At 46.3% G+C, this 23061-nt stretch overlaps 4 protein-coding genes across 9 annotated transcripts; 3 read left to right on the top strand and 1 right to left on the bottom strand.

Annotated features, from left to right (window-relative positions):
- The first annotated feature begins 903 nt into the window (after positions 1–903).
- On the top strand, positions 904–4893 carry lgals3b (lectin, galactoside binding soluble 3b). The gene is made up of 7 exons (XM_026308428.1): positions 904–989; positions 1537–1557; positions 2656–2698; positions 2884–3218; positions 3296–3384; positions 3603–3771; positions 3972–4893. Exons 2-7 carry the CDS (start codon positions 1549–1551, stop codon positions 4128–4130), a joined length of 804 nt encoding a protein of 267 aa, XP_026164213.1. The 5' UTR covers positions 904–989; positions 1537–1548; the 3' UTR covers positions 4131–4893.
- A 928-nt stretch (positions 4894–5821) lies between these two features.
- Positions 5822–13862, top strand: fbxo34 (F-box protein 34). Of its 5 annotated transcripts, none has more exons than XR_003295790.1 (4): positions 5822–6011; positions 9185–9382; positions 10305–12675; positions 12996–13862. XR_003295790.1 is itself a non-coding variant. In XM_026308419.1 (4 exons), exon 4 carries the CDS (start codon positions 10312–10314, stop codon positions 12355–12357), a length of 2046 nt encoding a protein of 681 aa, XP_026164204.1. In that variant the 5' UTR covers positions 5822–6011; positions 7130–7321; positions 9185–9382; positions 10305–10311; the 3' UTR covers positions 12358–13862. The 5 variants fall into 5 exon arrangements, 3 of the variants coding, with proteins under 3 accessions (XP_026164204.1, XP_026164203.1, XP_026164206.1); XR_003295789.1 differs by having other exon boundaries at positions 12993–13862; XM_026308419.1 differs by adding an exon at positions 7130–7321 and having other exon boundaries at positions 10305–13862.
- A 1186-nt stretch (positions 13863–15048) lies between these two features.
- jmjd7 (jumonji domain containing 7) lies at positions 15049–18444 on the bottom strand. 2 transcript variants are annotated; one of them, XM_026308436.1, is made up of 9 exons: positions 18159–18444; positions 17603–17756; positions 17380–17525; positions 16283–16399; positions 16018–16074; positions 15840–15935; positions 15636–15712; positions 15398–15557; positions 15049–15226 (listed from the first exon to the last, which is right to left on the bottom strand). In XM_026308436.1, exons 1-9 carry the CDS (start codon positions 18196–18198, stop codon positions 15138–15140), a joined length of 936 nt encoding a protein of 311 aa, XP_026164221.1. In that variant the 5' UTR covers positions 18199–18444; the 3' UTR covers positions 15049–15137. The 2 variants fall into 2 exon arrangements, with proteins under 2 accessions (XP_026164221.1, XP_026164222.1); XM_026308437.1 differs by having other exon boundaries at positions 16283–16397; positions 17387–17525; positions 18159–18440.
- tbpl2 (TATA box binding protein like 2) lies at positions 18301–22684 on the top strand. The gene is made up of 10 exons (XM_026308438.2): positions 18301–18354; positions 18682–18704; positions 18867–18978; positions 19698–19875; positions 19995–20226; positions 21022–21109; positions 21217–21308; positions 21387–21554; positions 21978–22072; positions 22608–22684. The coding sequence occupies exons 1-10, from the start codon at positions 18301–18303 to the stop codon at positions 22682–22684; spliced, it is 1119 nt and encodes a 372-aa protein (XP_026164223.2).
- Positions 22685–23061: the final 377 nt, after the last annotated feature.

The following is a 23061-nucleotide window of genomic DNA, read 5'->3' as shown; positions in this document are numbered from 1 at the left end:
CGGTATATAAAGTACTTCAAATTAGAAGTATATAAGGTAGGCAACGTCAGCTACCCAGCGGCATATATAGTACTTCAAATTAGAAGTATATAAGGTAGTCAACGTCAGCTACCCAGCGGTATATAAAGTACTTCAAATTAGAAGTATATAAGGTAGTCAACGTCAGCTACCCAGCGGTATATAAAGTACTTCAAATTAGAAGTATATAAGGTAGTCAACGTCAGCTACCCAGCGGTACATAAAGTACTTCAAATTAGAAGTATATAAGGTAGGCAACGTCAGCTACCCAGCGGCATATATAGTACTTCAAATTAGAAGTATATAAGGTAGTCAACGTCAGCTACCCAGCGGTATATAAAGTACTTCAAATTAGAAGTATATAAGGTAGTCAACGTCAGCTACCCAGCGGTATATAAAGTACTTCAAATTAGAAGTATATAAGGTAGTCAACGTCAGCTACCCAGCGGTATATAAAGTACTGACTGAACTGAAAATGTGTCCCTAATCCTACAATAATCTGTTAATGATTCAGCTTCATCTCAAGTGTTTGAAAAAGGAAAAACACCTGGAAACACTCCCAAGTAAACAGCCATGTCTCACTATGTTTGTGAGGACAATCATAGACATGATGCAGTCCTAGACCCTAACTCTAAAACCAAGTTTTACCCCTCAAAAAAACCATTTCAAGTTGTGAGGACCTGCCAAAATGTCCTCACAAGAACGGTATCACATAAAAACATGTCCACACAACCGCAGAAAGACAAGTACACACACACACACACACACACACACAGCAGCAGCAAACACACCCTGCCCGTCGGACAGAGCAGCTCCTGTGCAGACACCAGGGCTGATTCATGGTCACACATCCCTCAGTGTGTGTGTTGGGTGTGGCCTACATGTGTGATCAGGGCGCGGCTCCAGGACTTAAAACCGGCTCAGGCTTCCCACAGACTCAGTGTGTGTCTGCAGCTGTCAGGTGAACTCAGGTACGTGCACGTCTCTTCTTCTTTTGTCTGCTTGCGTGCAGAAAACACACAGGAGGTTTGGGCCGTGTTCAGGTGCTCTGCTGAAAAATCCTCAAGAATCTTATGGGTTAGTTTAGTCTCAGTGGGACAGACGCTGCAGAGTAAAGTCCAGAGACAAGGTGTGACAAGGTGAGCACACAGCTCAGGTAGCGTGTCAAAGGTGACTCCGCCCACTGCTAGCATAAACATTTCTGCTGAATCAGGAAATGACTTGTCTTTCACATAAATAGTGGTAGTTTTGGTAGTTCAGTGTTTGTGTCTACTATTTTGGTGCTGGGGTGTTTTGTGTCAGTCCCTTCCTGCTGGTGTGGCCTCACAGCGTCCCCATGTTTCACTTCCCTCCTGAAACCTTGGTCTGATTGTTGTTGAAGCTAAATTCTTACAGTGATTCATCTAAACCACTGGTGTGTGTTGTTTGGCATCTGAGCTCTTCTTCCCCCCTGGATGATCTCAGTACACCCTCAGGCGTTTCTTCTTCTGCAGCTTTAACCTCTTCTCTCTGTTTCAGGTTGGGAGCAACATGATGAACGTAAGTCTGTTTTTTATCTTTCACCACTGATCAGACTGTGAAGGCCTGTGGGACAAACTCCATCTGTATTGGATTTTCAGTTGTTATGCTGGTTTGTTTATTTAGAAGTTGAATTTACTCGTTTTCTGTCGTAGTTCTTGTTTAGGCTCAAGCTTCATTTTCTAGTTGAGGTTGAAAAAGGCTTTGGCTGCCTGTGCTTCCTGACTGGTGATGGGGCCATGTCAGGTTTCATCCACATGGGGCTGATTTTCCAGGAAAGAAACGGCAGCAAACAGATCAGCTTTTCTTTTTCCATCTACATCAGGCCAGATTCTCATGTGCAGATGGAAATGATGCATAAAAAACAGGAGGATGGAAACAGATTTAATGAAACACAGATAAACATGTGACTTCCTGTGAAAACAGTATGTCTGAGGAAACCAGGACCAGACATCACTGAAGCTCAGTCTGATCTGAAACCACAACACAACGTTGTCGGGTTTTCAGGTTCGGATTAACACAACTCACTGGCCCTTAGTGTTGTGTGTGTTTTTGTTTGGGTGGGTAAGGTCTGAGTATGAACAAGGCGTCATTCATTACTAAAACCAACGCCTTGGTGCTGAACATTCCTGATGAGTCACTGAACACACCCTGAAACTCACCAACCACACACTGAAATACACTGCGACACGTTCAGGGAACTCTCGGACACTGAAACAGACGTTGTGTCCAGGGACAGCTCAGGCGCTGTAATAGCTTTGCTGAGAGTTTTGCATCAGTTTCTTTTTAGATGCAGATTAGACTCATTTGTGTGAAACAGCAGCAGAGTGAAGAGAACAGACTGTTGTCAGTTTGTGTGCAGGGTGTGTCTTTTCACTGCAGGGAGGAATGTAATAATAGCCGGTTTGTGGTTTTCACCTGGATTAACTAAGGACAGGATAATCGTCAGATTTGCTTACTCACATTAGCAGAGGAAATGTCCATGAGACAGTGTGGTGTGTCAATAAAACTCAAATGGTGGAAAAAGAAGAGCTGAGGCCCAAATAACAAACCAAACCACCTGATGAGCACTGGAGGAGCCTCTTTGTGGTTTTAATGTTTCTCCACATGTTTCTGCAGCTCTCAGACGCTCTAGACGAATGGCCCGGTGGCAACCAATCAGGTAACCAGACCTTTACAGGTGTATTCACCAACATCCTGATTCTCCCTCTGTTTGTATTGTACTATGGAAGCCCCAATGTATCTACGCTTTAGTTTTACATTATTCTGGTAAAACCAGATAATCTTGATGCTACAGATCCAGAATAAAGCAGGTCGAATAAAATCAACACCTCATTTCTTCACTAGGTGCTAACCCTACCTGGCCCGGGGGTCAACCAGGTGCTAACCCTGCCTGGCCCGGCGGTCAACCAGGTGCTAACCCTGCCTGGCCCGGCGGTCAACCAGGTGCTAACCCTGCCTGGCCCGGCGGTCAACCAGGTGCTAACCCTGCCTGGCCCGGCGGTCAACCAGGTGCTAACCCTACCTGGCCCGGCGGTCAACCAGGTGCTAACCCTACCTGGCCTGGAGGAAACCCCAGCCAGCCATCCTGGCCCACCCCCCAACCCAGCGCACCTGGGGGATGGCCTAGTCCTACAACCGGACCTGGACCTGCTGTCCCTGCTGCCCCCCAACAGAGTCTGGTGAGTCAGAGATGGATGGGTGGGTGGGTGCATGGTTGGATAAATGGATGTAGTAACCAGACATGTCTTGTTGACAGGCAGTGCCGTACAAACAGATCCTGCCCAATGGACTTTATGACAAACTGCTGATCACCATTGCTGGAACCATCAAACCCAGCGCTGACAAGTCAGTACAAACACATTAACAATCTATCCCAGCTGCTGAAACGTATATGCCATAAGCCTGTCCCTGACAAAAATAAATAAATTAAATTATGAAAGTGTACAATGCTAGATTAATGTGCCTATGGACCAGCTCCATCTTGTCTGAAAATCAATAACAAACTTGGAAAAAAATCACAGGTTAAGATAGTGGATTCAGGTCTCTGGTCTCTTGTTTTTCAGGATCACAGTGGATCTTGCCACAGCAAATGACCTGGCCTTCCACTTCAACCCTCGCTTCAACGAGAGTGGAAAGAAAGTGATTGTCAGGAACACCTGCATCGGCTCGACATGGGGAAAGGAGGAGCGAGAGCTGCAGGCATTCCCATTTGTCCAGGGACAACCGTTCGAGGTCCCACTCATTTTACAGTCATAAAATCCTCTGATTTCTTGGGGATTTTGCATTTTAAACAAAGCTCTGACTGACGTCTGTTGACTTCTAACAGTGATGATAAGATGTCAGAGGGTCCCTGAATGCAGCAGAGCATATTTACAGGGCCAGTCTTTAACAACATAATTAACGCAATTACTTTTTGTGGTTTGTTGTTGTAGATGAAGATCCTGTGCACCAAAGAAAACTTGAAGGTGGCCGTCAACAACTCTCACCTGTTGCAGTACAAACACCGGATCACCGACCTGAAATCCATCAACAAACTCAACATCTACAACGACCTCGTCCTGTCCAAAGTCAACATAGAGACGGTGACCTAAGACGGATCACTGGATCCACCACAGATATGGGGAAGTGGTAATCTGTAGATCTACAGGAGATTAGTCATTCATTCACAAGAAATCCACTACAATAGTAGCTACTGGAGATCCACCAGAGATCTACTGGGGATCATACAGAGGTCTATTGATGATTCAGCAGAGATCTACTGGGGATCATACAGATCCACTGTAGATGTTCAGTTAATCCTCAGCAGTGCCTTTTGTAGACCTACAGATCATCATTATCAGAATAGGTTTGCAGAATATTATTGGTGGATCTGAAATAGATTTTCCGACCTATGCACCTTCCATATTGTTTTAATTTACACGTATTAGTCGATCCCTGGTTAATACTGAGTATATCTGGAGATCCACAAGAGATCTACTGGGGATCATACAGAGATCTATTGATAATTCACCAGAGATCTACTGGGATCATACAGATCCAGTGTATCCATTGTAGATGTTCAGTTAATCCTCATGGGTGCCTTTTGTAGACCTACAGATCATTACTATATCAGAATAGATTTACAGAACATTGTTGGTGGATCTGAAATAGATTGTCCTACCTATGCATCTTTCATATTGTTTTATTTACACATATCAGTAGATCCCTGGTTAATGCTAAGTCTATCTTGAATATAGATGTGGGTGATTATTGGTGAGATTAGAATAGATCTACTGTGGGCCCTCTTGAACTTGCTTTTTTCCACATATTTCTTTTGAAGTGACTGGTACAAATAAAGGTTCATTCTTAACCTACTGCAGTTTGTCTGTTTGTATTTCTCCAACATGACAGATAGTGACACCATCACTTCTGAAAATGACCAGTCTTATCTAAAACATCAAGGCTGAATCACATGATCTATAATAAATATCATGACATCACAGGCTTCATTCTTCACCATCAGTCTTTGGCCACATAAACAAAACAAAACCTGCAGGATAAGATGCATTTTACAGAGACTCTGTGTTTAGTTGTTATTTGATGATTGGCTCAGTGTTGGGAGTGTCCCAGACTAACACTGGATCAGATTTATCATCTTACTCACCTCATGTTTTCCTTAAACAATGAAACCAGATTTACAAGAACAGAGTAAATTGGGTTAAAAAAAGTCAACGCTGAGGGAGAAAATCAACTTTTGCAGAGTTTTGTTTCTCACAGCCACAAGAGGGCGACACTGAAACACACGCTCACAGGTGTGTTCGCTCTTTCTCAGGTGTGTCTGTTTTCAGGGATAGACGAGGAATTAGGTAGTTTTCACTGTGACCTTTGATACTTAATAGGAACTTTCCCTGTTTCCCATTTTCCTGGTTCTCCCGGTTCTCCTGGTTCTGGTCTGATAAAAACCTTTTTGTTTTTGTTATTGAGACTGAAGACGATCGCTAAAAAGTTCATACACAAGAGGTCTCACTCTGTCTCTGCTGCTGTGAACCAAAACACATTATGTTGCATTGTTATTGTCTAAATACAATAACGATAGATAGACAAACAGATAGATAGAAATGTTGACTGGTGATGGTTTGTTATCTAGTCTTGGTCAGTTGTTTTGCGTTTAATTGTGATTCACAAATGTAATATTTTGTCAGCGCCATGAAATGCAGTCGTCTTTTTACCATCATTTTAACGGAGACTGCTTCTTCCCGGGTATAGACGACCTTTGTCAGACGTGTTTACGTCATGACGCAGAGGGTTCAGTTGTACGTCAGCGCTCGGTCAGTGAGCTCAGGATCAGGAACAGACGGTTCCGTTTAGACTGTGATGTAACTGAAAACAACATTTATCGGCAGCTCGGTGAACGAACTGGTTCGGGTTAACGGGACGAACCGACCGGGCTTCGTCGCTGCCAGCGGACAGAGCAGAGAGCTTTGCCCCCCCAGGTTAGTCCGACCCTCGGCCTGTTAGGGTGCTCGGCTGCTGCTCCGGTCAACATAAACACAACAACACAAACCGAGAGAAACACGTTTGTTTGTTGGGTTTGTTTATTTAAATGTTTGGGTTGTTTATCTAAATGGTCTGTTGTTTTGCTTCTTCTTTACTCTGCCGTCGTTAGCTGCAGGGGCTAGTCTGTTAGCCAGGTGTATCATGGTTTCGAGCGGCCGCAGCTAGTAGCATGCTAGTTAGCGCCGTAGCGGACTTTGCAGGTGAGCTGTGTCCGAGCGGTCCGTGCTGCCACACTCACAGACCCCATCGCCTCTCAGAGCCGTTCGCGTCGGTGCTGCTGCTAAATGCTAACAGCTGGTTAGTGACCCAGACTGAGGCTTCCGGCTGTTCGTCTGGCTTCAGGTCGGTTCGCTGCTCCCTGCACATGTTGGGGCAAAGTCCACGTTTAACAGGTTTGGGAGAATTAAAGCGAAGCTCTGCAGCGACCGGACTGTCTAAGGTGACCGCCTTAGCCTAGGCCACTGATGGGCCTGTCACTGGACCGTGTAATGGTCCTTGACCAATAAAGGGTTTATCTTAGTACTGGTAGAATAATGGACTGCAGCCCTGTTTGTGTCCAGGAAACTGATTGATCACCAGTTTCTAGTGATCTGACTTCCTGTGTATTGATCCCAGGTGTCCTGTGGTTGAGCAGCCAGTCCACACACTGTGATCAGGGAAACTCTGGAGCTGCTGTGGATTCATTGTGTAGTTTCTCCATTTTTGGATATAGTTTTGATTTCTCACTGTAAGTTCTTATCTCGTCATTATCGCTGTGACATTTCTGACAGTTCACCCTGAGCTGATAAAATGCAGCAGGAAGAGCAAAGTCAGAGCCACAGGACATTCAGAGAAACAGGAGCTCACAGTGACTGTCCTTATTCAAATCACTGGTGAGACAGAGAGCCAGACCTGTAGGACAGGGTGGGGTCCGAGTGCAGGTTCTGAATCAGTCTCCTGATCAGACGACTGAAGTCGTATCAGCTGCTCCCTAACTTCTTATCAGCGTTTGTGTGTGAACTCTCAGAAACTTCTCTGCCTTTACGTGGACGTTTCCTCCTCCTTTGAGTTTCAGTGTTTCAGGAACATACACGTGCTGCTCTAACTGGAGACGCATAAAACCAGTGAACTACGGTGTCTGCCAGTGCTCAGAGGTTCAGGCCCCAGCTCTGTTCCCAGTTTGAGGCTCTGCTTCATGCTGGCTGCAGCCCTGCAGTTTCAGGTTCTACTGGTTCTTCGTGGAACATGCTTGTAAGCTGAATCTTCAGTGAGTAGCTATTTTCTGACATTAGACTTTGAAACTCACCCTGTGTGTGTCCTGTTCCTGTGTTGTCTCTGTATGTCCCACTTCCTTGAATCATCGTTTCTCCATTGACCTAAAAGTTGTTCTGGTCCTCCATCTTGAAAACAGCCCAAAGCCCTGATTGTGTGTTTGTTTAGGCTTTTATCTCCACCTTGAGACGCTGATGTGATGTCACACAGGTGTGTACAGGCTGCCCTGTGTCCTGTTGCAGCACAGGTGGAAGACTTTTTGTGTTTACAAGTGCAACGTCACAACAGTAATGGCAGCTTTTTAACTTCAGGCTGGATTCCTTCTAGAGTAACAAGTCATCAGTCTGTAAACAGGCATGTTCCACCTGCTGCAGGGACCTGACTCCAGTGCAGGACTCTGGAATTGTCAGGACACCCCTGACCATTTGTTAGAAACTAATAAGACTATTGCTCTGTTTGTCGAGAGCCCAGTTGTCTATCTCTCTGAGGACTGATCTGGACTGTTACATCAGGAAGAGAGACTACACTGTGAGGACATGTTATCTGGTCCTCACAACTACAACAGGCTGTTTACGGGTTCAGTCCTGGTTTTAGGGTCCAAGTTAGAACCAGGTTTTGTTTGGAAGCAGTTCAGGGGGCTGTCTGTATGTCCATAAATGTCCTCACAAAGACAGAGAGATCCGTTAGTGGTGTCAGTTCGGTGTTTTTGTCACAGAGAAACATCATGTGTTTGTTTGATGCTTGCAGTGCCCCCACCCCTCACACACACACGTTTTGCTGTTTCCCAGCATGCCCTGTGGTTGAGTCGAGGGTGTGGTTGTCTGGCTGCACAGGCTGAAACAAGCTGCAGATGGTTTTATTTCACTAAGACACAGAGGAGCCGGGGCTGCTGCTGCTGCCTCCCACTGACCAATCACAGAGACAAAGCACAGTCACATGACTGATTTAGTTGAGAAAGCAGGAATGAGCAGCAGATAGTTGTAAACAGCCTTGATTTTCTTACTGCCAGAGCTGGGAGACTGAAAACTGAAACACCACATTTTCAAGACTGTTTTATACATTTTGCCCTTTATGTAGTTTCACCTGCTCACAGCTGGAAACTGCCCAGTACAACCAATCTGACCAGTTGCCACTCAGCAGCTCCAGGGCTCCACTGTGGTACTGTTGAGGGAGGGGCTTGTCACAAGCTCCAGTCTTGAACCTGTAAAACATCAGACAAGAGAACACATTAATCCTCCACCCATCCGTCTTCTCCGCAGTCGCAGGGTCCAGGTGTTCCAGGTGTTTCAGTGCCTCAGGTGCCGGCAGCCAACAAACTGAAACACCTGCAGAGGAACCGGAGTATGTTTCTGCTCCAGTGTGCCTGAAACGCCTCTGAGGTCAGAGCTGTGGTTCATAGTGGACCAAATCCCAGCGTACGCCCAGGTGAAGCTGCTCAGAGCAGCGGCATTGTGGGAAGGACAAAACTGCTGAAACGGCAGCAACACTCCCACACCAGTACAGATCAGTGTGTGTCTGTTTGTGTGTTGACCTGCAAAAAGTAACGCACACACGTGTGTGTCCAGACCTGCCGATTACCTGCTGCCTTATATAGACACACGGATCGAATCCAGGCAGCTGATTGGCTCGTTGACATACAGCCAGTGTAAGCAGAGCTGAGTGTGCAGCAGCTGCTGGGTGTCACTATGTGGAGGGGGCCTCACAGACCACGTGCACACACACGCTCCTATAGTGGACACAATGCACAGTGTTCCCTGTTTTATGACTGTGGCAGCTCAGAAACTGCTGCAGGACTGTCAGCTGTCCTTATTAACGACAGTGTGTTTGATAGCACTAATGTGTGTGTGTTTTCCTGCAGGTTGTGTGTTTGCGTCCTCGCCACTCAGCAGCAGTGTGAGCAGTTGGTGACGCCGCCTCGTTTCTTTTCCTGAGGAGTCACCGTGACCGTGAAAGCCACAGACATGTGAAGCTCAAAGATCGGAAGATCGGAGGAGCTGTCACTCACGCCGGGACAACGCCCCGTGTCACCACCAGCCACTCAGCACCCGATCTGGTGGTAAGCCCCACCTCCTCTGCATACAGTAGTCCAATCACAGGCCGGATTCTGGTGTGTTGGCCAGTTTCAAGTTAAGGTGTTTTTTTTTTTTTTTTGGTATGTTTGGGGTCAGCTGCTGGGGTAGTGTTTGGCTGTTGATACTGTTGATACCTACATCCTCTAGGTTAAAGGTGTTTCTGCACATCTGTACATTTACACAAAAGAAACTGCATGAAGTTTCTGACTTGATCTTAAAACTACGAGTTGAGTTTTGATCAATGGCTGTTTTCATTTTCCTCTTTGTATTCACGGCAGCTGAACTTTGACTTGAGATGTTTTGGTCTGAACAAAGGGCTGCAACTCACAGGGATTCTGTAGCTCTTCCTCTCACAGCTGAGGGGGAACTACCAGTTCTAGAAACAGCTGGTGCGACTGGTCTGTCTTCCAGTAAAACCACTGTGTCATCCAGCAGCAGGATCCTCCCTCAGTCTGTCTGAGTAAACCAGTGCTTATAAGGCGTTCTTCATCTGCAGCTCTGTGTGTTTTCAGTCTCCTCTGTTTGCTCTTCATTTGCCCATAACTCCTACATGAGACAGTGAAGTAGTGTGATGTTTGTAGAGTGGCCATAAGTGTCACTCACCTGTTTGCAGGCACAGACGAAGCGAGTAATAAGGTATAATAGTAAAATATATACGTACATAGGGATCGTGCCACATGACAGCCCAGCTTTACGCCTCTGTGTTGGGTTTAGCAATTTTTGATGAATGTGCAGCTGAGCCAGAGCACGCACAGGCTGGAGAGTTGACTCTGGTGGGACAGGTCAGTTAGAAGGTGCTGCAGGTCACTGGTCATCCCAGCAGATGATGTAACGTGACACTTGTGACTGTTTAATGGTAACGTCATATTTTTTTACTCTGTTTTATTTTCTCTCTGCCTCTCTCAGGACCATCATGCACCTGAAGTCGTATCCTAAGCTTGTGCGCTCAGAGTTGCATGTGGATGCAGCTGGCATTCAGATGTCGCCCCAGCGGAGTGGTGTGTTTATACACCAGCAGGGGGCGCTGCTGAGGACCTGCAACAGTAACCATGGCAACATCAGCAGCGGCCGCCTCCCGTTCAGCATCATCTCCACCAGCACACTACGCTGCACTAACGTCAGCGGCAGCGTGGCGTCGCTGCAGCTGAAGGCATCGTCCAGCTCTGCTCTGCGGCTCCTCCCCACGCCTCCAGGCTGTGACAACAACTCGCTCCGACTGTATCAGGCCGCCACAGAGGATGAAGACGCCCCACACGACATCTGGACCGTCATCAAGCCCGGACACGTTCGTGAGAAGATTGCAATCTTTGCTTCAGAGGGCGGACGGACAGACGGTGCTGAGTGCAGTGAACGCATCTCAAACAGCACTTCCAGCAGCCAGGTCCGCACAGCAGTGGCGTGTGTGAACCACGTCAACACGTCAGGACTGTCACGGCCTACAAAAGCGAAAGGAAGCTGGGAGGAAAACTGTGGTGCCAAACGCCGGCGCAGGTCCGGAAATAGCCAGAGTCTCCAGCAAGACCAGAAGACGCAGGTCCTGAACACGCAGCAACATGTCGTTAAACCTTCTCTGTGCCATTCAGACTCAAGCCAACAGTCGGGTGGTGGGGGGTGTGGAAGCGACATGGTGACAATGGCAGAAGAGGAGGGGCCCAAGGTGTCAGTGGTGGAGATGGTGGCGTTCCTGGAGCAGAGGGCGAGTAAGCAGCAGCCAGACTGCAAACCTATGCTGGGTCTGCAGAAGAGCTCCACCACCATCACACTTTCCAGAGCTCCGCCCTCTGTGGTGAGGGACAGGTCAGAAGTCAAGGGGGAGGAGCCAGAGAGCATCAAGGTGTCAGACATGGTGGCCAAGCTGGAGTCAGAGTGTCTGAGGAGGAGGACAGAGGGGGATCTGTCGAGGAGCAACAGCCTGAGGAGATCAGTGGGACGAGTCCTGCTCGTTGCTGGGGACAAGACCCCCGCCCCCTCCCGGCCTACATCACAATTATCATCAGTGACATCATCATCTTTGTCATTGCTTGTGGGAGCTCAGAGTCAGAGCAGGGAACCAATCAGCTGCACAGAAACAGCCAGAACAAAATCACCTGCCTCAGCTCAGACCACGCCACCCCCTCTGCGCTCAGGTGAGCCAGTGGTCGAGCCTCAGGAGGCCGGAGGCGGGGTAGGTCTGCAGACGCATAGCGCTGTCTCAGCTCAGACTGTGGTCACGCCCCCACTGTCGGAGGAGGCGGAGCCTCTGCCCGGCTTATTGTTTTTGACTTCTCCTCCTGCTGACTCATACCCACCTGCAGACTTGGATCCCTGCCCTCTGACACACAACATGACCTTTGACCTGGAGGCCGCCCACTCTCAGTCCTTCCACCCTTCTGTTAGCTCTACCCCTCATTCTGGCAGCCAATTGGAGAAGAGGCAGAGGAGGCGGGCTAATAGCAGTTTGGAGGAAGAGGCTGGTGTGAGTCTCAGTTTGGCCGCGGTGCCTGTGAGCCGGCACGTGTCGCAGGATTTCCTGGAGATGCGTCAGCGGCTGCAGCAGCTGCTGGAGCCGCAGCCGTATCTGGCCGTGCTGCCCCATCACCTGCTGGTCAAGATCTTCCTGCTGCTTCCCACGCAGAGCCTCGCCGCTCTCAAGTGCACCTGCCACTACTTCAAGTTTGTCATCGAGAACTATGGCGTGCGGCCTGCCGACTCGCTCTGGGTGTCTGACCCCCGTTACCGTGACGACCCCTGCAAGCAGTGTAAGAAGCGGTACGGCCGCGGCGATGTGTCACTGTGCCGCTGGCACCACAAACCGTACTGCCAGGCGCTGCCGTACGGCCCCGGATACTGGATGTGTTGCCATGGCGCCCACAGGGACACGCCCGGCTGTAACGTCGGTCTCCACGACAACCGCTGGGTGCCGGCGTTCCACAGCATCAACGTGCCGATCTACAGGAGGAGCCGCGACGAGGACGACTGAGTGTGTGAAACAGGTCACATCAGCTGCTCCCAATATCTGATTGGTTCTGTTGATCAATGAATTGTAAAATGTCACAAAGTTTCACCTGAGGTCAGGTTACTGCAGCCGCTGGAATTTAATCAACCCAGATAGCTGCTGATCACATGTTGTGTTTCACGGCGCCCCCTGCTGCTCAGACTCCACCTCACACCTGGTCACCTGAGTGGTCAGCAGCTCGTTAACATATCAGCCTCATTAGTGACGGAGGAGGAGCCCCGGCCAGGACTCTTCTTCCCCTGTGAGTCTGAGTCTGCAGCTGCTTCACTGAGACACAGGCTGGTGGGTATTTGTCAAATTAAGCCAGTCAAAGCGATCTTTACTGTTATTGATTAATCTGCTGATCATTCTCTCTGCTAATCGATCAACCGTTTGATCTGAACATCTGTCATCAAACCGAGAACTTCCTGTGACACAAACCCAGAAATTTGATGACTAAATTATGTAATCGAATGCAATAACAAAAGAGTTGTGATCAGTTTATGATTGGTTAGTTCTTTTCGACCGTCTCACATGGTCTTTTCATCAGCAGGGGCTCAGTCGCCATTTCTTCTTTATTCTGAGCACATTTTATTCACGTTATGTTTTTTACATTTCAGCAGCGTCTGAGTGAATCCAGGGTGCTGATCACGACCATGGGACAGGGTTGAAAGCTTCGGTCAGTCAAGTGGAGCCTGATTTTTGGGCATTTGCTCCCTTTAATTTCACAGGTTGTAAATCTGGTTCATTTAGTGAATTTGACAAAAACAAATCCCTGTTTGGTTATTTTGCCCCTAGATGTGAGAAAAGTCACAGATTCTTATCAACTACATCTATTTTCCTTATCAGGTGATTATTGATTGGTCCAGAAAAATGTAAAAATACTCACTTATCATAAAGCTGCACAGTAATTTTCTTGTCAACCATGTAATGGATGAATCAGACTGTATCAGAACGTAAATACGCAGGTTTGATCCTTTATATTCGTTATGAAACGTCACTGACACTTTTTTATTGTCATGTGACAGCTAATCGCACAGAGCTGAATCGATCAGTCGAGAATTAATCAGTGGATAGATTAAGTTGTGGAGTCACCTGGTTCATAGGTGGGAATCAGCAGACCTGACAATCACACCTTTTTGGAGGGGGGTGGGGTCAGGGGAGTGGAGGCGGAGCTTCAGCGGGCACCAACTTTGTTGTGTCAAATTAAATCCTGAGTAGCTGAACTTGCACCTTGTTTGTGTTTACATTTGTACATAATGAGAGTTTGTGGGGAAAATCCTTTAATGCTTTTATTTTTCTTTTCCTGAAGGGAAACGAGCAAACGTGGCCTTGACTGTTCTCACAGACGATGCAATATGAAAGTATATTATATATTATAAAAAAGAATATCAAAACAATATACTTTTCAGTTTCACACGAGTGTTTTTAAGGTTTGTTGCCTGTTCAGGTTTTTTGTGTTTTACTTTAATAAAGTGCTTTCTCATTGGTTCTGGTCTGGGTTTGGAGAACATGCCACTCGTTTTTATTTCACACTGTAATGTTCCACCTGGTGTGTTCTTCTTTGCAGACCACAGGGTGAACAAAAAGGGGAACAGGTTTTTTCAGAAGACAATAAAAGCTGTGAATCCAGTCGTGCAGCGAGCACGTTCAAATCTCTGAGAACCTGGTGTGATTTGCAGCAAGAAGCTGAAAATTCACTGTTCTGAACAGAAAGTGTCTGCAAACCTCTGTACAAGCCACAGTTGAATTTGTTCTTTTAATTGTTGAGTTGGTCTTTATTTCATCAGGTTAGTCTGTTGCAGGACTTGGACTGGCTGCTTTTAGACTTTTATCAGTCCAGAGATGTATCATGGGTTCCTGTAGTTCTGACTGATTCAGCTCCATCACTGTTTTTGATTTACATGAGGATTCTGAGCTTTTTAGGAAGCAGCTGCTGATATTTTTCTGCTCGTGTAATTTGAAAGTTGATTCTGGACCTTGGATAAGTTTTAGGTCCCACTCTTTCTAGAGCTTTCAGACACATCTGCATCAAACCATGAAAACCATGAGATGTGGTGGAAAGCAAGAGAAGAAGCAGGAGTTAAGGATTATCATATTAAGTAATTTAACCGTCGGGGGACTGGTTTCACAGACCAGCTGAGATCAAACTAACAGACTTTAGATCCACATTGTTCCAACAAAGTTCTTTATCTTACGTAGGACTAATTTACAATGAATTCTGGGAAATTTTCTTCTCACTAGGAAACAAATGGGCAGATCAACAACATAAAGTGCTCAGGCTGAGTTTCCTGGAGGAACTGAAAAGTCCATGACATTTTGTTAGCCGTTGTTACACTACATGTTACTATCACCTTCCCACTGCTGCTCCACCACAGCTAATGTTTTAGGCGTCAATCACATTAGACTGATCTAAAACTGGAGCTGGTCTACACTTTGTAAAACTGCCCCTGATTTCTAGTGGTGCAGTGGGTTCCTGCAGGGCAGAAGCTTCATGCTGCCTCTACATTGTCAGCATTATTTAGCTGTGGGAAATGGAAACTGATGAGAGAGTTATCTAATTTATCCATCTTATCTAGTTGAATGCATGGTGATACACCTGTCCACCAGGTGTACCATTTGATTCAATTCAAGATGCTGACTGATATTTAATGGATTGAACTATTTAACTCAGGCTTCATTCTCTGCAGATGTTTTAAACTTTATTTTACAATTTCACAAACCTAGTCACATGATCACTATGACATCATGCAGCTACTGTGATGTCATGTCGACCTGATGACCTCACACAGTGACTCCAGCAGCTGGAAATAGTTGTACTTGATGTCGTACTCCATGTCGTACCAGAAGTTAACTGCAAAATATACAAAACTCACAATAATTAAAACATGAGCTGAACTTTTAAATGTGAATGAGCAGCAGCAGCAGCGTGTCATATTACTCAGTCCATGTTAACATCACCTGTATGTGAGCGGTGCCATGTGATGATGATTTGTTTCCTGCTGAAAGAACAGGTGTGTTGTACCTGCGATGCAGCCGTGTGACTGCTGGACGTGGTGGAACCACAGAGAGGGCAGGTACAGCATCTCTCCAGCCTTCACGCTGCACCTGACTGGCTGGGCTCTCCGGTACTGAGGGTACTTCTCCAGATCTGGGTCCAGAGGGTCCAGAGGGATCCACGGAACCTGAGGAGGGAAGGATGCTGGAGTAGATCAGAATGAACTGCAGAAAGCACTGAGATTAACACAGACACCCGAACGCACCTTCTCCGAGTCGCTCTGATCGACGACCTCGAACTCACCATCATCCCGCTGACGGTAAACAGCTGGCTGATACACACCTGGCACACATTTCCATGGTTACTGTGGGTGGTTACTATGGTAACACTAAGAGACAAAGCATGGTCACTGTGATACACCGGGTGGTTACATGGCTACTCTAATAAATGCATTGGTTGCTATGGTTACCGTAGGGGATGAAGGGTCGGTCTGTGGGCGGCAGCAGGATGAAGTTTTTCTCTCCAGAAATCACACAGTATAGATTCTCATAGTGATCTTTGTGCACTGACATGAGATATCACAACACACAGTTCATACACAAACAGATGTGCCAGATGTGCTGTGGCGTGTGGAGGGCAGATCTTACTGGAGGTAATGGCATTCGTCTCTCCGAGCCAAAAATTGACAGCATCAGGAAACTTTCCTATAAGGAGAAAAGATGCTTAGTTTGACTCATGGTACAGACATTTTGGTTAAACAGCTGTTTCCTCAGCTGCATTAAACAGTTCCTACTGTATAGCTGATTATCTCCATCTTGGATCAATTGATGAATTGGAACCCTGTGAACCTCCTGACACATCTCCAGGTGTGACAGGTGTGCAGTCTGAGCATGCTCAGTAGTTTGAACTTACCGAGCGCGGTGCTCATCCAGGGGATGTGAGGCTCCAGGTCATCTGTGAGCTCAGGCAGTTCCTGCAGCAGGTTGGAGCACTGCTTCTGAACATAAAACACGCCCCGCTTCTCCACCTGCAACACACACGCCCCCACCCCTTTCAGCACCAATTCACCTGTGTACAGGTGTACAAAACTGAGGCAGAGTCTGTGTGACTGTCCTTCACTGTGCTCATCACTTTAATGTTGCAGCTGGTAAAGGTGACGTTAACTACCTTATATACTTCTAATTTGAAGTACTTTATATACCGCTGGGTAGCTGACGTTAACTACCTTATATACTTCTAATTTGAAGTACTTTATATACCGCTGGGTAGCTGACGTTAACTACCTTATGTACTTCTAATTTGAAGTACTTTATATACCGCTGGGTAGCTGACGTTGACTACCTTATATACTTCTAATTTGAAGTACTTTATATACCGCTGGGTAGCTGACGTTAACTACCTTATATACTTCTAATTTGAAGTACTTTATATACCGCTGGGTAGCTGACGTTGACTACCTTATATACTTCTAATTTGAAGTACTTTATATACTGCTGGGTAGCTGACGTTAACTACCTTATATACTTCTAATTTGAAGTACTTTATATACCGCTGGGTAGCTGACGTTGACTACCTTATATACTTCTAATGTGAAGTACTTTATATACCGCTGGGTAGCTGACATTAACTACCTTATATACTTCTAATGTGAAGTACTTTATATACCGCTGGGTAGCTGACGTTAACTACCTTATGTACTTCTAATTTGAAGTACTTTATATACTGCTGGGTAGCTGACGTTCACTACCTTCTATACTTCTAATTTGAAGTACTTTAAATACTGGTGGGTATCTTGGGAATTTCCCCCCAGGGATCAATAAAGTTTGATGATCAGTCTGTATCTTTGTTGGATCCATCTGATCCTGAAAAGGAACTGAAGTTATCAGATAAATGTAGAGCAGGAAAAAGTACAAGGTTTGGCTCTGACATGTAGTGAAGTCCATGGATGAAGTAGCACAACATGGAAATACTCAGGTAAAGTACTAATACTACCATCCCCTGCAGTACTCTGCTCACCTTGCCCTCCATGATGTCCAGAACAGAAGAAAAACTCATCTGTCTTTCCTCCGGCATCACGAAGCGATCACCGTTGACAGCGTCAGCGTAGCCATTAGGTGTTACCGCCACACTGATGACCTTTGACCCCACCTTTTCCCTGCCGACAGGAAATGGAGGATGAAAATCCTCTTACCACAGAAGAAGGAGTTAGTTTTCCTGGTCTGGTTTCCTCACCTCAGGTACTCTGGTGTCCACCTGGACAAAGCTGGCCAATGGCTGCAGGCGTTGCGGATGATGCAGGGCTTGTTTGGACCAATCCAGTTGCGGTAGAACTCCAACGGGTCAGGTGGTTCTGCCAGGTAAGGCACCGATTGGTTCAGATACAGATCTGAAAGGTAATTAATAATCTGTCATACTGTCGATCAGCTGCCTCAGAGCAGCAGTATGACTGGTCGTACTTCTCAGCTCAGTATTAATGACTACCACTAATAGTACCAGCAGTAATAGCTGCAGAACCCATAGCAGTAACAGTATCAGTACTAACTACTAGTTGCAGTATTAGTATCACCAGTGGTGATATTAGTAACAGTGTAAGTAATACATGTATCAGCAACAGTTTAACATGAGGTATTACATGTAGTTGTAACAGTAGAAGTACAGCACTAGTACCAGTACTAATAATAAATGCAGAATACTCCTATACTACATAGTAGTAGTAGTGCCGATAGTAGGACTACTACTAGTAGTATCAGCAGCAGTACTACTGACAGTACTTGCAGTACTCCCTCACCGTGAGCCTCCTGTGAAAACTCCCTCACACGATCCTCCATGTTGTGTCAGCTGACCTGGGATCAGCCGTAACACCTGTCCGTTCACCTGTCCACGACCAGCGCAGGTCTCACACCATGCCGCCTTATTTACCTCCGTAGCGCATGCGCGGATCTTCTCTGTTCCCGCGGCGGCAGCGAGCAGGTCTCCCCCTGCAGGTCGGAGGCTGAACTGCAGGGATCCGTCAGCACCATAAAGAGTCCGAGGGTTCACAGACTGAAAATACCAGTTTACTCTGATGCATGAAAAAGATGTCAAATATAACGAGAGGAAAATAACCCGCTGCCACAAAAACAGAAAGGAAGCAATTTTATCAATTTGGCTCTAAAGTAAAATGTTTTGCCTTAATGTAAAACCTGTTTGTCTGTAATTAATGTCTTCATTTCTCCTCCTTCTGTCTTATAATGTAAAGATATAACCAACGGTGGGTATTTTCATTTGTACTCTATATTGATAACCGTGTTTGGTTTTCCTCTTTCTGGCAGAAACATGTTTTCATACATGGCAGGTAATAATCGGGCTTAGAATTGATTTATAAATGAATTTCGTTATCCTGGCTTTTATCAGGTGGTTTATGTCACGAGAAATAAATCTGTTCTGATGTCCATGTTCTTATTGGTGATGTGGAAACAGTATTTCAAATTAAAAGCACCAGGTGTCCTGCTTGCAGGTGGAGTCGAGACCGTGATCAGCGCCGATTGGATGCAGCTGCGCGGCTCCGATGGTTATCACTCATGGACGAGTCTGCGTTGGAGCGTTACTTTGATGACTCCATTGCCAACGTGAGTACAGGTCTGGTTGGACCGCTGCTGTTGGGTCTACACGTCCAGAATTTTATTTGGGCAAATGTGTTTGTGGCAGCAGAAACCGGCACTAGAAATAGTGTCCACATATGTGGGTGCAGCAGGCGACACACAGTCAGAGTCCCAAACTAGGGGTGTGTGACATGGTTTGTAGTTGAAGAGTTTAAAACCATTAAAACCTGATCAGTTTTCCTTTAAGACGCATCAGATCGTGCTGATGGAAGCAAAGAAAGTTTATTTATTTATTCGGCTTTAATCGTGGTGACATGATTGTACAAGTGTGACACTGGAAAAGTGTCCTGTGTGTTCAAATGATCAAACATTTTGAACTTTCTTCTTCAGCTCACACACAATGAAACTCTAACATACATTAAAGTAGTAAATATATGTAAAATAACAGTAGTGACAAATACAAACTAAAGCAGGTCAGGTATTAAAACTAGATGTAGAGTCCAGGACCAGGACCTGGAGGATGGAGCATAACCCTGATGAATCAGTGTGTGAGCAGGAACAGAAGGGAGTAAACCTGGAGGTTTTGGGGCCCTCTTCTCCTGATTAATTTATTCGGCCTTCATAATAAAACATTTAAAAATACAGATAGTATTTCAAAAAGGTGAAAGAGAAGGCGTCTCATCGACTCTGCATTGAAGTCTGAACTTATCTGTATGGAAGGTGTTTCAATGAGTTTCCTACTACAGGACTCAAGCTTCGTGTTGGGGGAGGGGCTCGGCCTGCAGAGTCCCGCACACCCCCTACCGGATCATGCCTCCTGCCTACAAGACCCCTCTTACCTATCGATGAAGACGGGGCCAAGCGGGGAGCTGGGTGAAGAGCTCGACCTCAGTTTTTTACCTGATGAACTACAGGATGACACAGGTGACTGAATTTACTGGAGTTCACAGTACAGATATGAGTCTGTCTCAGTACAGCTACAATACAGCGTGACCTGGACTCTGCTGGTCTTCTTTGGTGTCTTACATGCTCTGTGGTTTCAGCTGAAGCAGCAAAGACTCAGGCTGCAGCTCTGGATGCGTCTCATGACAGTGGCATTGGTTTGGACTACAACTCCCAGGATTCCACAGCAGCAGCACCAGCTGATCACCAGCAGGAGGCATCCACATCAGGACTACAGACTGGTGCCTCACCCTTCTGTCCCATGACCCCAATGACCCCAATGACCCCAATGACGCCAGTGACAGAGAGATCAGGAATCATCCCACAGCTACAGTGAGTTACAAACTGGGTCTGATACTGGGTCTGTAGTGCTGATACTGGGTCTGTAGTGCTGATACTGGGTCTGTGGGGCTGATACTGGGTCTGTAGGACTGATACTGGGTCTGTAGTGCTGATACTGGGTCTGTAGTGCTGATGGCTGGTGTTTCTGGATATACGCTGCTCAGTTTTCATTTGTGTTAATTTCTGTATTGATTGATTGGGTTTCTGGTGGTTTTGGGGCACAGTGTTCTGTGGCTTTGTCCAGAGGGGAGGAGTCAAAAAGTCTGTAACCAGGATGCGAGGGGTCTGAAGAGACCTGCTCTGCTCTTCTCTTGACCCGTGAGGTGCCCAGGTCCTTGATGGAGGGCAGGTTGGCACCGATGATTCTTTCTGCGGCCTGGACTGTCCCTTGGAGTCTGTTCCTGTCATGTTTGGCTGCTGACCCTAACCACACAGTGATGGACCAGCAGAGAACGGTCTGAACCCAGTCAGAGGGAGGGTGGTCTCCTGTAGCTGGTGATGTCCTATAGGGATCTCCACTGATGTAGGGTTGTTGGCTGAAAACTGGTTTCTTAGCTTCTCAGTGTAGTTCCTCTTAGCTGAGATCTCCACCCAACTTTCTTTATGCGATGATGGTAGAAAGAAGTCAAAGGTGACCCACGGTGGTTTGCAGAAAACGAGTAAAAGGAAAGTGACCAACTGAGGTGCCGTGTTGAAACCTATGATGAATGAGATTGTTTAGACTTTTGAAGTAAGGCAGTAATTGTGTTGGTGAATAATCTGGAGTTTTCCCGTGGAACTCCGAAGGAACATCGTCTCCACAGTGAACCTGGGCTGTCCTCTTGACCTGAAGTTCATCGCCCTTCAAGCCAGAAACGCTGAATACAATCCGAAGGTAGCAGAACCAGACATCACACTGTCAGGCTGGTTTGTCACCCTCTGTCATCAGTGAGCAGCTGTGGTGCAGACGGGCCTTTTGTTCCTCATGGTCCTGTGTTTCAGCGATTTGCAGCGGTCATCATGAGGATCCGTGAACCTCGAACCACAGCGCTTATCTTCAGCTCAGGGAAGATGGTCTGTACAGGAGCCAAGAGGTCAGTTTTTTCTACTGCAAAAACCTAAAACCTGATGTCCCCTTTATTTATTCTATTCTCTGCCCTGGGCTGTTTGAGTGAGGAGCAGTCCCGGCTGGCAGCCAGGAAGTACGCCCGTGTGGTGCAGAAACTTGGCTTCCCCGCTCGCTTCCTGGACTTTAAGATTCAGAACATGGTGGCCAGCTGTGATGTTTGCTTCCCCATCCGACTGGAAGGACTGGTCCTGACCCACCAGCAGTTCAGCAGGTAGACAGAACCATCACTGCTTCATGGGTCATTTACTGTTGAGAAGGGTGGGTTAGACAGCCTCCATCCTGTAGCTAGGATGAGGAGCCAGGCTATCTCTGTGACCTGTGAAGATGCATAGATATGTACATACTCAGTGTAAGTACTCATACGACACAGGCCATGTTTGTGTTCCAGGAGTAAAGTCATCACTTTGTTTGCTTTGCGCTTATATTACAATAGACATTAAAAAGCTTTTCCATGTCTTTTACACTTGAAATGTTGTTGTAATCATCACATGGGTAAACTTTATTTAAAAACAGCAACTGTCTGTCTGTCTGTCTGTCTGTCTGTCTGTCTGTCTGTCTGTCTGTCTGTCTGTCTGTCTGTCCGTCCGTCCGTCCGTCCGTCCGTCCGTCCGTCCGTCCGTCCGTCCGTCCATAGTTATGAGCCAGAGCTGTTTCCAGGCCTCATCTATCGAATGGTAAAACCCCGTATCGTCCTGCTCATCTTTGTGTCCGGGAAAGTGGTGCTGACCGGTAACAAAACTCAAACATCTCCACAGTCTTCATTTGTTAAAAATGATCTCATGATTACAAGAACAAGGTCTTTATCTCATGGCTGTGAGATCTGTCTTTTACTGCCACATGAAGCTGAGATTTTAGGTTGTTGTGATAGTCCAGTCGGCTGAAGAGGAGTTTTAGCTAAATGATCTTTTTAACTAGAAGTTAGATGAAGTAATTCTCACATATCTTCTTTTCAGGAATATTTTATTACAATTATGAAACACAGACCTCAAAAGTTCAAAATTCAGATCTTCTGATCAGGTAAAATATGTATCTTGGTGGTCAGTGATCAAGTACAGATGCTGTGAATCTGACACAGATTTTCCACACTAATAAATTTCAAGCCTGTTAAACTTAGAAATGAAGGTTCAAAAGCTGCCTTCAATATGTAAGTAAACTCAACTTAAGATCATAAGTTAAACTGATGTTAAAAACTAAACAGAAGTCAGGACAATTTAGGTCCATTAGTTGAGCTTCTGAAAACCTTTGGGCTGTGTGTTAATTCCAGGAGCCAAAGAACGAGCTGAGATCTACGAGGCGTTTGAGAACATCTATCCGATCCTGAGGGGCTTCCGGAAGCAGTGAGGACTGGCAGCACAATAAGCACATTTATTTTTGATTTCGGTTATTATGTTTTGGATGGTGAATGAGTTGGCTGTTTGCTTTAGTCTGTTAATGATTCTCCATCCTGGAAGAAATAAACGATCGTTTCCCAAATTGCGAAAAGCCCAAACTGGTTTTGTCTTATTTTCAGAATCAGAGATGGCGATACTGTAAATCCTATGTTAACAGTATAACGTAGGTGGCGGACCGGTCGTTAACCTTGACCGGTTCGGGTTCGGGTTCGGGCCAACTAACCATTAACCTACTTTTGGAACTTCCGGCGAGTTTGGCGGTGCCAGAATCCTGGTCGCAGTCCGCCGTGTTGTCTGCAGCCCGATCCGTGTCCCCTAAATTCCAAA

Source organism: Mastacembelus armatus, unplaced genomic scaffold, assembly GCF_900324485.2.
Source record: "Mastacembelus armatus unplaced genomic scaffold, fMasArm1.2, whole genome shotgun sequence".
NCBI classification, from domain to species: Eukaryota; Metazoa; Chordata; class Actinopteri; order Synbranchiformes; family Mastacembelidae; genus Mastacembelus; species Mastacembelus armatus.
This window is presented reverse-complemented; position numbering and strand designations above follow the sequence as displayed.